The 12,122-nt window shown below is 36.9% G+C and overlaps 1 protein-coding gene across 7 annotated transcripts in view; it reads left to right on the forward strand.

The window, feature by feature from the left end:
* The window catches only part of PLCB4 (phospholipase C beta 4), a 208,343-nt gene that overhangs the window by 104,586 nt on the left and 91,635 nt on the right, over positions 1–12,122 (forward strand). For 6 of the 7 annotated variants that reach the window (XM_040611916.1, XM_040611917.1, XM_040611915.1 and 3 more), the window contains one exon: positions 10,127–10,227. In XM_040611916.1, the coding sequence (XP_040467850.1) occupies positions 10,144–10,227 (84 nt within the window). In that variant the 5' untranslated portion in view covers positions 10,127–10,143. Of the gene's footprint in view, positions 1–2,971; positions 3,065–10,126; positions 10,228–12,122 lie in introns of those variants that run through there. The other variant, XM_040611918.1, reaches the window with a different exon arrangement.

Consider the following 12,122-nt stretch of genomic DNA (forward strand, 5'->3'; position numbering starts at 1 on the left):
TTTCTTTGCCTGATACTGTCTGGGAGGAATCAGAGAAAGAGCCTTCATTAAAGACAATCAGTATGTTCTGTTTCTTTATATTTCTTTCTGTGATTTGAACATGAAGTCTTGGCAGAAAAATAAAATTAAACCAAGCAACATAAAGCCCTGAGGGAGCTGCTGTCTGCTCCAGCCACGCATTAGCTAGGGCAGGGTATGGCTGCTTTGCTGCTGCTCATACTTGAACTCGAGTTGTATCACAGAACTGAGGAAGGAAGAAAAGCTGCATCTACAAATCTCTGCTACCCAGGACTTGGATTTACTGCAGTTACTGGGGCTGTGTGATCAGAAGGGTGGTGGATAATTTCCATTCCAAACAGCTGATAATGCCGTGCCTGCATTCCCCTACTTCCTAGCTGAGACTTGATTCAGGGCATGAGCCAACATGTGAGTAAGCAGGATAACAGAGGAAGTAAAGGCTGAAGGAAACAAGAAAAAAAGGTTATCTGGTGCAAAGAAGGAGTGTACTGATCGACTACAGATACTAGGTCTATGTTTCTTGATTTTCATTCCGTATTATCGTCTCTTGTTTAAAGCAGGGGATGAAAAACCTGCAATCTCTAGGGTGTAAAGTGGGTGCTGAGATGAAATCTGAACGGCGTTATGACTTTTAGGATAGAAAAATTTTCTGACCAGTGCCATGGGTTAAATTGCACAATGACAATCTCACGTAAAAGTATGAAAACCCTGTGTGTTTTTATGGTGACTGTAGTTGTAGGCTGTATCCAGGGTATCAAGAAATTTGTAATGAATTTAAACTTTCAGCAAATACCTACTTTTAACATACTCCCAACTTCAAAATAACAAACGCAGCTTTTTGATGATAATGCTGTTTAAACCACTGGAACAATTGCCAAAGATCACCTTAGCTTTGTCTGACATTTTAAGCCAGCAATGTGGCTCACTCCTGTTTTTTCAGAAATCTTCTAGAAAACCAGTTAGAATGGAACACTACAATTTATAATGTCACTTTCCTAATTCTAGATTTTGGAGTAACATCTATGTTCCTTACAGCTTATTAGTTTCTAAAATATCTGTGTATTTTGAGCAAACTCATATTAAGTCATGTCAAAATTTTATTAAAGTTTGAACTAAAGTATGTGACCATAGAAGGGATTATTTTGAACACACAGAGATTTAGAAGTTATTACTAAAATATGATCTTGACCTTTCATTACCTTTTATTAATACAAGGTCTGAGTCTGTGTCATTGTTTGGAAAAAGACAACTGTGTTCTCAGGACCTGGTTAAGGAGCAGCTGACATTTGTAGTTTGTTTTATTTTTGTTTGAGGTACTAGCTTGTGTTATTTCCAAAACTTTTACTTGCACTTTAAAATGAAAGACTGCTGATATTTATCTGGTTTGGTAGTTTGTGTTGCCTTTTCTATGATATTTGTAGTTAATAATTTGGTCTTAGAATTTTGCAGTTGTGTGTCCTAGGATGCCCTAACTCTTGCATTTGTAGCAGGAACGATGCTCACTTAAGGTTATTTGGTGTTTATCTGTACTCCACCAGAGTTCTTAGGATTTTAATTTCAAACATCTTTTTTTGCCTTCCTATCACATTGAAGTACAGGAATCACTTCTGCTTGAGGTCTTTTAGAGTACTAAGCCTTAAAAAGAGTTCTAAATGTCAAACTCGCTCCTGATTTTAATTAAATAATTAATACAAACACTTTGTACATGTGTTCCTAAAAGGGAGACACACTACTCACTGACTTAAAAGATGTGTTATCTGTCAGCTACAGATTAAACAACAGTAGAAATCAAGTACAGAATTTATTGCTCAAAGAGCATATTGAAGAATGGGTTTTTTTAGCAAATCTGACAAGTCCCTTTCCTTTAGGGCTCATTGCTGTAATTATACAAGGTGTCAGACTTTACAAGACTGTAAAGGAGAATTTGAGCTTCAGTAATTCAGAAAATACTTGAGGTATTTTTAAAATGCTATGTATTTGTGAGTGTTTTTTTATTGTTATTATTACATGAAGCAGCCTTTGTTTTAACAATTTTCTTTAATTGAAAGCTGTAGAGTGAAGTAATTAAACTTAACAAAAGTCACTGCTGGTTAAATCAGGATACATTATATACATACATCACATGCTATAGCAATTCAGAAAAGATCTTACACAACTATTACACAAACCATTGCTTTCATCAAAGTCCAGTTTGTTCTGTATTACTACCTGGGAGGAGATGGCTTCCAGGAAATAGGGTGCTTGACTTTATACTAAAAATAAGTCTTGAACATGTCTAACACTTCTGCTTAACTAAAGGTGAAACTGTAGTGCCTTCCACATTTTAGACCACTTTATATGTGGTTATTGTGTATTATTGGAATGCAACAAAACAGGGAAAGTTCTAAGTAAAGGATTTTCATCATATGTTCATGTTATGAAATGAAGGTCACTTGACAGGTCAAAAGCAAGAAGTTACCATTACATGGATATTGAATAATACAAGTAAAATAAAATTCTCATTTATTGTCTCTTTTAATGAGTAAGATTGCTAAATTCTCTTTACAATTGACAGTTATGAGCACATCCCCTCCTGAAATCATCCCTTGGGAAGATTTGTTCCTTTCCCCTTGCCTGTCTTTTGCCTTTACTGTTACCAAATTGAAAATGTGAACACCAGAACAGAAGAACAATAATAAAAATAACTTATTCAGTAAAGTTTATAGTTTTGTGTGTATGGTTCATTACTTTTTTTAACACTGAAATTTTTACTAACTTCCAGTTACGATAGCTCTGCACTTTGCTTTACTGTTAAAATCATACTTCTAGGAGTGCGTATAGGTGAGCTTCTGCAATTCCTGTAGGAGTTTCCTTGTGGCCTATGAGTAAAAACTTACCTTTTGATTTTAATACTTTGCTGTTGAAATTGCCAAGTTGCTTTTGGTTTTCCAGGCATTTCAAGTGGCACCTATCTAAAGGCTCATTTTGATCAGCAAGTGAAGTTGATAGCATTAGTTTATGATGGTGACACCCAAGGACTGATCCCTGTTCTATGAGAAACTATGTGGTGAGTCCAGATGACTTGGGTGATCAATTCAAAAGGGAAAATCTGCTTCAGTGATTTTGTGTTGCTGCTGAGCATAGAAATAATTAGCCTTTTTGGGACTACAAGTATTTGTTCTGAGGGTAAGACGGGTTAATTATCTTTCTGCTTTTCAGTGGAGTGCTATTCATGACATCGAATTTAAGCTTCTTAATAGAGTGGAAAGAAAGGTCCTTCATTTATGTTCAGATTCTGCTTCGTTGATGAAAGAGGCAACCAGTAGGATTAGCATTTGAGCAGGTGACAAAGATTATTTTGTTGTTACTGATACTAGTTTGTTTTCTATTTTTTGAGGGGAATTTGGTTGTTTCTCCATTAGATATTAGCATTTCTTGTGTTGGATTTTTCTGCTGATTCTGTGTTAGTATTAATCTAATCAAGTTGTCTTTTAACATTATGACCATAATCAAGGCTTTTTATTTTTTCTGTACAATGTAAGAAATTATACAAGAAATAGTATTTTCTTGCATCAAATTTATTGAATGTTTAATGTCTGTTGTATCATATCTATTTCTGAGAATTAATGAACTTTGAAATTATAGTGATTTCTATGGAAGTCCGTTCTCTTAGAGAATTTGGAAATCTTTTTTCTGAAATACTCCTGATGCTGCTGTAAACACTTGTTTTAAGATATATTGTTTCTGAGGTTTGTGTGTATACGCAGAGTTAAGTTGTTGGTCTGCGCTGAGTAAGCCAAACTGATGTGTACTCCATTTTTTTGCCTTGGTCCCTGTTAGGCAGGCTCCCACCAAGTCAATTAATTTAGGAGTTTTTGAGGATTTAGACCTCAGTGAATCACCTGACTGAGAAGCTTTCCCTAATGGCTTGATTAAAATATATTTTTAATTGTCAGAACATAGTCTTATACTATTGTCAATGTACCAGAATAAGTTTGTTTACCTACCCAGCATGTCTTGTTAACTATCACTCCTCAGAAAAAGGAATGCCCCCACCCCCCATCCTCCACCCCCAGCAAAGAAGGATGGGCAGTAAGCACTTCTGGCAGATGATGAGAGTTTTAGAATGAGTGAGAAGTCTGGGAAACACTGTAGGTACTGACAAACTAGGAAGGGCTTAGGACAAAAAAACATCTAAGGAACCGGGGAGGTCATGTTTGAGTCCTATGGTCTGTCCTAGGAATTCTGCTTGCTAAAGATAATGGTTGTCATCAGAGGTGATGACTGAACCGCAGTTTGTATCTTAAGGTAGGACTGTCTCGTTTTCAGAGCTATGGCGTAAGCTATTGTTTTCTGCTGTCAGCTGCAGAGACACTCATTTCTTAGCCTGAAGCAGAGCTCTGCAGTGGGCAGCCTCACTGAACTTGTGTGAAATGCTGAAGAAGTTAGTTAACTACAGGTTGCTGCTTGTTTTGGTCTAACCTCTTAGCTGCCCCTGCATGCCAGTGCATTCCAACAATTCAAACAAAATGGAAAATTAGACAGAATGGAAATTGAGACCATTACTAGACAATACATGTTCAGGCGCCTGAGCTCTGTTGTATGTCTTTTGTTGCTTCTGGACCTTTTTGGGACAACTGTTTTAAGTTGCTTGTGTTAGCTGTGAGAATAACGTGTTTTAAAATAACCTGGTGAAAAACCACTCATTTTAAGAAAGAAAAGCAAAAAGAAAAAAAAAAAAAGGCACAACAAAATTTGACCATGGAAGAGCCTGGAAAGCTGTGAAATCCTGGAGTTGTTTCACAGTATAGTGTGGATACTGCAGAAATCCAGCAGTGTGGCTCTCACCCTTACTTTTTACATAGGACTTACACTGTAGTGGCTTTTGTTTTGTAAATTTTCTTAAAACTTACCCAGAATTTTAAGTTACAGTGTAGAAACCAAAGTTTTGTGTTTAAAAAACACCCTGTCTCTGCGTTTTGCATATGGTAAATGCATATGCCTACGCATTTACAAGAAAATAAATTTGATGCTGAGGACTAAACAGATGAAGATCTGTATTTTCTTCCTGTAAATCTCTAGAAACAATTGTAGTATTTGAATATGAAGGTACTTCAGAGCTTTGTTAGAATAATGAAGGGAGCATTTTTATAAGAATTTCAGTGTTGCGCTGCCTATTTAGCCTTGGACCACTAGTTTCTCACTGTAATCCAGAACACTGGAGGTGGATGTTCTGTACTGCAGTGAACTCCATAAAACCCCAGAAGTCTGATGTAGGTCTGGTTGTCTTTTGTTTTGAAGAATCTTGTTTACTGACGAGGAGTGATGCTAAAGGATATATGTACTTAAAGGGGGGAAAGAGTGGGAAATACATGTGTTACTATTTCTTTTTTAGATTGCTTCCTTGTATCTGTAAGAAAAAATTATATGCCTAGGCAAGATGCTGAACTCAGCATAGTGTTCTGTGGGTACTTCATACTTCACCCTTGAAACCCATGCAGACAGTAACTGGTTCAGTTTTAGGTTTGAAGAGGTAAGTGATGAAATGGCAAACACAGTGTGAAGCCTCATTGCTTTTCACTCAGCAAATAGCAATTAATTCCAGAGGCAAAAATAATAATTACTAAAAAAAAAATAAATTAAAAAATTACAAGTATTGTTAGTAATATTCAGGCCTAAGTAGACTGCGGAAACTGTGAGTTACTGTGTTTCAGATGGGGGGGATTAGCTCTAAGGAATACTGCTGTTCTTTCCAACAGTGTCTCAACGTTGACAGGATGTTTGTGGGATCCAAGGAGTATCCTATCCATCACGCTAGCCAGCCCTGTGGGTTAGTTTAGAATATCACCTCTTTTCCCAAACATTTGTCTGCTTTGTGTTAACAGAATCCTTTCCTCCTCCTGTTCAGCCACACCTTGTCCTTCTGGTCAAAGAATCAAAAAACCCCAGTATTTATAGTCCATCCACCCCCCATGCCCCAGGTTTAGCTTAGTACAGCTAAGCTTATAAAAGAGGAAGACTTCTGTGTTCAATAACGCTATTCTGGATATGGTTAATTTTATGTCCTCACTCTTTGGGTACTCCAGGTGAATCAAAAAGTGCCTTTTTTTTTTTTGTGTGTGTGTGTGATCTAAATCATGTCTTCAGTAATAAATCATTGTTGAAAGAAAGGGAGATAGCTCAAAATGCATTCAACCACTATAGCTGAAAGACTTCACCTACTTCTCTGTGGTTATTAATTAAGTCCTGATGTGTATTTTATATGTGTTCTTTCTGCTTTTGTGAACGGTATGTTTTTGGAGGCATTTTTTATGCTTTAAGAACCCTGAATCAGTGAGAAGATTTTCATTCTAATTTTTAAAGGCTGCTTAAAAGTTTCAAAATCAAAATTTTACTGTCTTTAAATTTAGGTCCTAAATCTTATATCTCTCCCAGTTGAATCTTCACATATTTCATTGTTACTAAATTTATTTAGAGGCTTGTTCTTGATTCTTATCATAGTGAGGGTATATGCGTGTATATCTTTGGAACTATACCGTTGTTAGAACATTACGTTTGTTCTGGTTTGGTGGGTGGAGGTTGGTTTTCTTTTTTACTTTCTTTGAACTGCTTAAAAATTGATGAAGATTAACAGAGGTACATGGAGTGACAGGGGAATATTTTGTATTTTATTTTGGTGATCTTAAAAGTTAACAGGTTATGGAAGAATGGATTTTTGAGAGGAGTGTAAGAAATGTGAGAGACTGAAAAGAGCTTTTCTAAAGGCAGAGGGAAATTTCTTCACCTTTTGCAGAGCTGCTAAAACATATGGCTTAAAAATATTACTTGTTACAATTCCTCTGATTCCTTGCTACGTGTACTCAAGCCATCTTTCCCTCACACTTCATCTGTGTCAGTTCATCTGTAAACAGTATTGACCTGTGAGCGAGCAGAGCTAGATATTGGTAAGATGGTAAATAACAATGAGCTTGCGTCCCTGAGACGGGGCTTGATTGCTTGATAAATTATGAGCAATCAAGCGTGTTTTCTTGCAGTTAAATCCAAGGTTATGCAAATAAGAAGAAAGGCTGTAGTTCTGGTTTGCAGTACAAAGCTGTGCTGGCTACTGCATCCTAGTCCAAGACCCCTGACTTGAGAAAGGTAGCTGGAAAAGTGGAGGGGGCTTACAATGACTCCAAGATTTGAAAAATGTGCATTGCAGCAGAAACTGAAGAGTTTAATCAATGCATTTTATCAACAATGAAGTAAGGAGACAACTTGATTGTACTGTGTGAGTACCCAGACAAGGGGAAAGTATCTGCATAGGAGGAGGGATTTTTATAGAGCTCTATTTCTGTGACTGGTTGATGAACTCAGGATAAGTTCAAATTGGTAACAAAAGTGCATGTTTGTAGTGCTAAGGTAATTAGTTAGTCTTTCTGAAACATACGGGGTCTGTTCAAGCACTCTTCACATCCAAGACTCAGAGTGCCGGATGCTGGACAGAATGTTATGAAGTGTCTTATACAGGAGCTCAGAGTAGTTGCAGAGCTTGTAGGTTTTAAAATCTGGGGGGGTGGGGGTGGGGTTCAGTGTCAGCGAAAAAGGGTAAAGGCCAAGTATACAGGCTGGGAACTGTGGAAGAGTATTCTTCACAGTCTTAAAAGTGTCATCACATTTCTTATGTCTTAGCAGAAAGTGCATCTGCTTTTCCCAGAAGGACTTCACATGCTGGCAGCTTGTATTTGCTGCATGAACTACCTGTTGTATTTGAAATAACTTTTCTTCTTGGGAACATTCTGATAGTAAAAGTAATTTAAACAGATAAAGGAATGGTCAATATGCCATAAAAATGGAGTGTTTATCACTGCAGGTGTGTATGTTTTAAGTGCCTTTAAATCCAAGGGCTGTCTTTCCAAGACCTTTGAGGATTTGTTGTGTAGTATGGGGTTTTGTTGGTTCTGGTTTCAACTTTGCTGTTAACAAAGCCTGCAAAGTCAGGAAACAGCTTTCTGAAGCTGTATTTCTCTAAACGTAGCTTTGCCCTAAGAACAGGCAGTAAGTTTTCAAGGTGGTGTGACTATACTGAGGTACTGTATGGAGTCTGTGAGTGTATATACAAGAGGCCATCGTGCTACTGCAATGGGATGACTGTCCTATTATGAGTTTCCACTGTGGGATGAGGAAAAAGCAGCTCTGTGCTGATCTGAACTGGAAGAGACCCTGAAATAATGCATGCATTTAAAAAAATAATACAAATTCAATAATTTGGCAGCACAGGGCTGCACAAGGGGCTTTTGGGAAGATTCTAAACGTAGCTGATCGCTTCTTGGCCTTAGTTTTTTGTTGCCTATTTTGTTCAAAGCATGTCTTTGTTGGGGGTGTGGGGTGGGGGGACACATGTGGGTATAAAACTGCTGAATTGTGCTTTTGATAGTTATGGAGAATGAATTCTTTTATCTTATTCCTAAGGCTTTGGAAATATGATACATATTTTTGATATTCCTGTATCAATGACCAAAAAAGGGCAGGAGATAGAGATAGGTAGCATTAACATGTGTTTTGCCTTTTTTTTTATCTTTTTTTTTTTTTTTTTTAGTAGTAAGGATCTATTTTGGTAGAAATCTCAAAAGTAACTGTTCTGAAAGCCAGTGTTGGACAGAGTCCTTTAATGGTATCTTCTGAGTTATTTTGCTCTTGTTCTTTTTCTTGTTAGAACATTTTTGATATGAATGAAAACAAGACAGGAAGATACTACAAAATTCTTGATTTTTTTTTTTTAAACACTTGCATCTGTTCTGAGTTGAAAATTCAGTCAAAGTAGATGTTTCTAAGAACATTGTGGAAGCATTGTTACCTAATTTTTAATATTTTAGTCTGCAATTCATAGTTTTGACATACACAAACACTAGATGGTTTGCATAGCACAGATTACACTGTAATGCTCCCCCTTGAATTTTTATTCTTCTCACTTAGAAAAACTTTGCTTTGGCTGGGTGCTTGCATTGCAATGGAGTAAAAACTGTACTGGTTACACTTAGCCCTGTATTGTGCTGCTAGAGACAGTCAACAGTAGGTGAATGTTGTCAGAGAAGGGCTAGGGCATGTAGACAAAAACAGGGTTAGGTAGTGTGCGAGGTCATATTCTTGTGACCATGTGCTATATTCATCCTCAAATACCGTTTCACATCTTTAAGTCAGTCTTTCCTTGCTGCTGCCAAGTGTATTATTCCCTCTCGTGCAAGACTTTCTGGTTCAGTGCATAAAGGAGTAGCCAAGATGCTATGTCTCCTAGATGTCATTAGTAAGCAGGAAGAATGCAGATGCACTTTACTTCAGATAAAATGAACTTCAGTATTTCAGAGTATGTAGTTGGCAAATTTTCTGTTGTAAAGCATTATAACCTAGAAGGCACCAAGGTGTTGGAAAGGAAACTGAATAATTTGATAGTCTTTATTGTAAGGTTTGTGTTATGACTCCTGGATTAGATTCTAAATTAATAGTTTTGTTCACATTATTAAACTTGCAGAAATGCACAATACTACTAGCAAATTTTATTTAATGCTCTATATCCCTAAACAATTTTTTCCCTATGAATTTTTGACCTATATGTTATCCATATCTTGAGTTAGGTATAAAATACCACTGAAAATACCTGGGACTTTATTTAATATAAATGGGTTTTGAAATAAAAAACATAGAGGAAAAATGTGTTTTGCCTGTGTAGTTTATAATTTAGAATGTTAACAAACCCAAAACTTGCTGTTAGGATCTGATGTTTTCCTGCGAAAAAACTGCATTCTTGTATATTAAAGGTTGTGCTATTGTGTGTCATCTAGGGCTGTGTTAAATCCCAGCCTCATACTCTAGAAGTGATGTGGCACATATTTAAGCTAAAGCAAGTTACAGTGCAAGTGGTGGGTTTTTTTCCAAATAATTAAGAGCAGCACATATTTTTACAAGTATTTTTCATTTTCAAGTTATGAAATAAAAATACTCTTATGAGGAAAACTCTTAATTTGGAAACACGCTGTGACTTCTTACTACCTCTGTGTGAAAGGAAAAGCTAGAAGTCACCTGTTCTCCTGCTTAGACTTTGAAATACTTTTAAAAGACAGTAATTGAACTCTGCTTTTTTATTCCATTGCAGGTTTTTCTTCTATAATAATGGCAAAGCCTTATGAATTTAACTGGCAGAAGCCAGTTCCCTCTTTTATGCAAGATGGAGCTGTGTTTGATAGATATGAAGAGGTAAGAGGCCAGTTGCATTTCATTTGCTATTCTCTTCTAAATATGTAGATGTCACAGACTGTTTCATGTTTTGCTTTTGTTGTACACAAATAAACTTTCAAATAACTCCAGAAATGGGGGGGGAAATACCAACATGCTTCATTGCTATACAGGTTTTTGTTTTGAAAGAAACAACTTAAAAATATATTTAATCCCTCTGAATTGAAATAAGCCCTGAGGAAGAGAAAGGGAGCTTTGGATCAAAATATCTGTAATGTGCATAAAGCTCTCTTCTTTGCAAATTCAGAAAGCATGTTACTGAATGAAGTGAATCTTTATAATTTTTGTACATCTATCAAAAGGAGGGAGGGGAATATACCTTTTTTTTTTTTAAATGTATAAACTGAGGGCATGCATCCACAAGGGAAAGTAAGAAAACACAAAATATTTATATTTTGATTCAAATACATAATTTGAGATTTGGAGTGGTTTTATCTGCTTTAGAAAATCAACCTGTACTCTATCTGAAATATGATTACTATGATCCCATGTCCAGCTGTGCTTTAATCCAGATTTATTAAAGGAATGGAAACCAGGACATTTTAAACAGCCAAAATAAAGTGCTGAGACCTTTACCTTACACTCAGTGTTGATATGCCAATGAGAATAATGTTATCAAGGTGTATTTTTAATCTTGTTAGGACAGGAAATCTCTTAAATGTGAAGGTATCTCAGTAAATACCTTCAGGGATATTAGTATTTTCCTCTTATCTTTTGAAACATGAGTAAAAGGTATTTGTTTTCATGAGGCCTGCCAAGATAGGGGTAGTTGTTTTACACTGTATTTTTAGTTTTGGGGACAAATAAACTAAGATGATACTAGTGGACACTGAATTCCTTAGAAAGGAGGTTCATAAAACTCTTTTTTTTCAGCAAATATTGATCCAGAAACTCAGCGTGTAAGGATCCAAGTGAAGAGAGTATGGCCCCGTGGTTACTCTCTTGCACTTTAGATGAGCAACAGAGAATGTGCAGATACAGAAAAGAGTTTAAGTGCTTTAAATTTTGGTGTGAGATCAAGAATGCTCAGTGAGGCACCTGAGTCCTTGGTGTAGTGATAGGGAGAATGAGGCATCTCAAAAAGTAATACTTCTGCACGGTGGGTCGGTGTACCCAGCAGGCACCTGTGCGAGACTAGGTAATGCTGGGCAGACGTGGGGTGAGATGGTAGCACTGTAGTCTTGCTCCTTACGGCTGCATTTGCTGCCTTCCAAAACCCTGTAGAAAGGGTTGCTACTACTTGCCACCTGTGGAGCAAAATGTTTGTCCATCCATGTCACATTCTCTAGCTGCATTGCTTTCTGTGAGTTTTGCTACAGTTCAGTCCAGATTTGCTGTGGTCCAGTTGGAATCCTGGTTTGTCTTCTTGAAGGCAACTGTTCTGAAACATTAAAGGGCTTTCACTTATGTAGCTAACTGTACATTTTATCTGCAACTTTACAGGAATCTTCAAGGGCTGTGAAAAAAACCCAGTGACTCAGAAGTTAAGATCTGTAGCCTATAAACAGCACTTGATGGTGTGGCTGTTTGATACCAGATGTATGATATACATAAGCTATTATTTGTGTTGTGGTAGTAACTAGATAGCCTACCCTAGAGAGAGACCATTTTTTTTTAGACATGCTATGCAAACATAGCAAGATCCAATCCCTATACTATAGGGCTTGCAATTTTCAAGAAAAATGTTTCAGATCTAGGCATCAATTTTCATGGAAATGCTGTACTTAATTCTCTACCCTAACAGAAAGGTCATCTTGGGAAAAGAGAAATGGTAAGTGAACTAAGGTTATGCAGCAGGTCAATGCAGGACTGGGGCTCAGAAATCCTGGTACAGGGTCTGGGTGACTGAACAGCTG

The sequence above is a fragment of the Falco naumanni genome, chromosome 12 (genome assembly GCF_017639655.2).
Source record: "Falco naumanni isolate bFalNau1 chromosome 12, bFalNau1.pat, whole genome shotgun sequence".
NCBI classification, from domain to species: Eukaryota; Metazoa; Chordata; class Aves; order Falconiformes; family Falconidae; genus Falco; species Falco naumanni.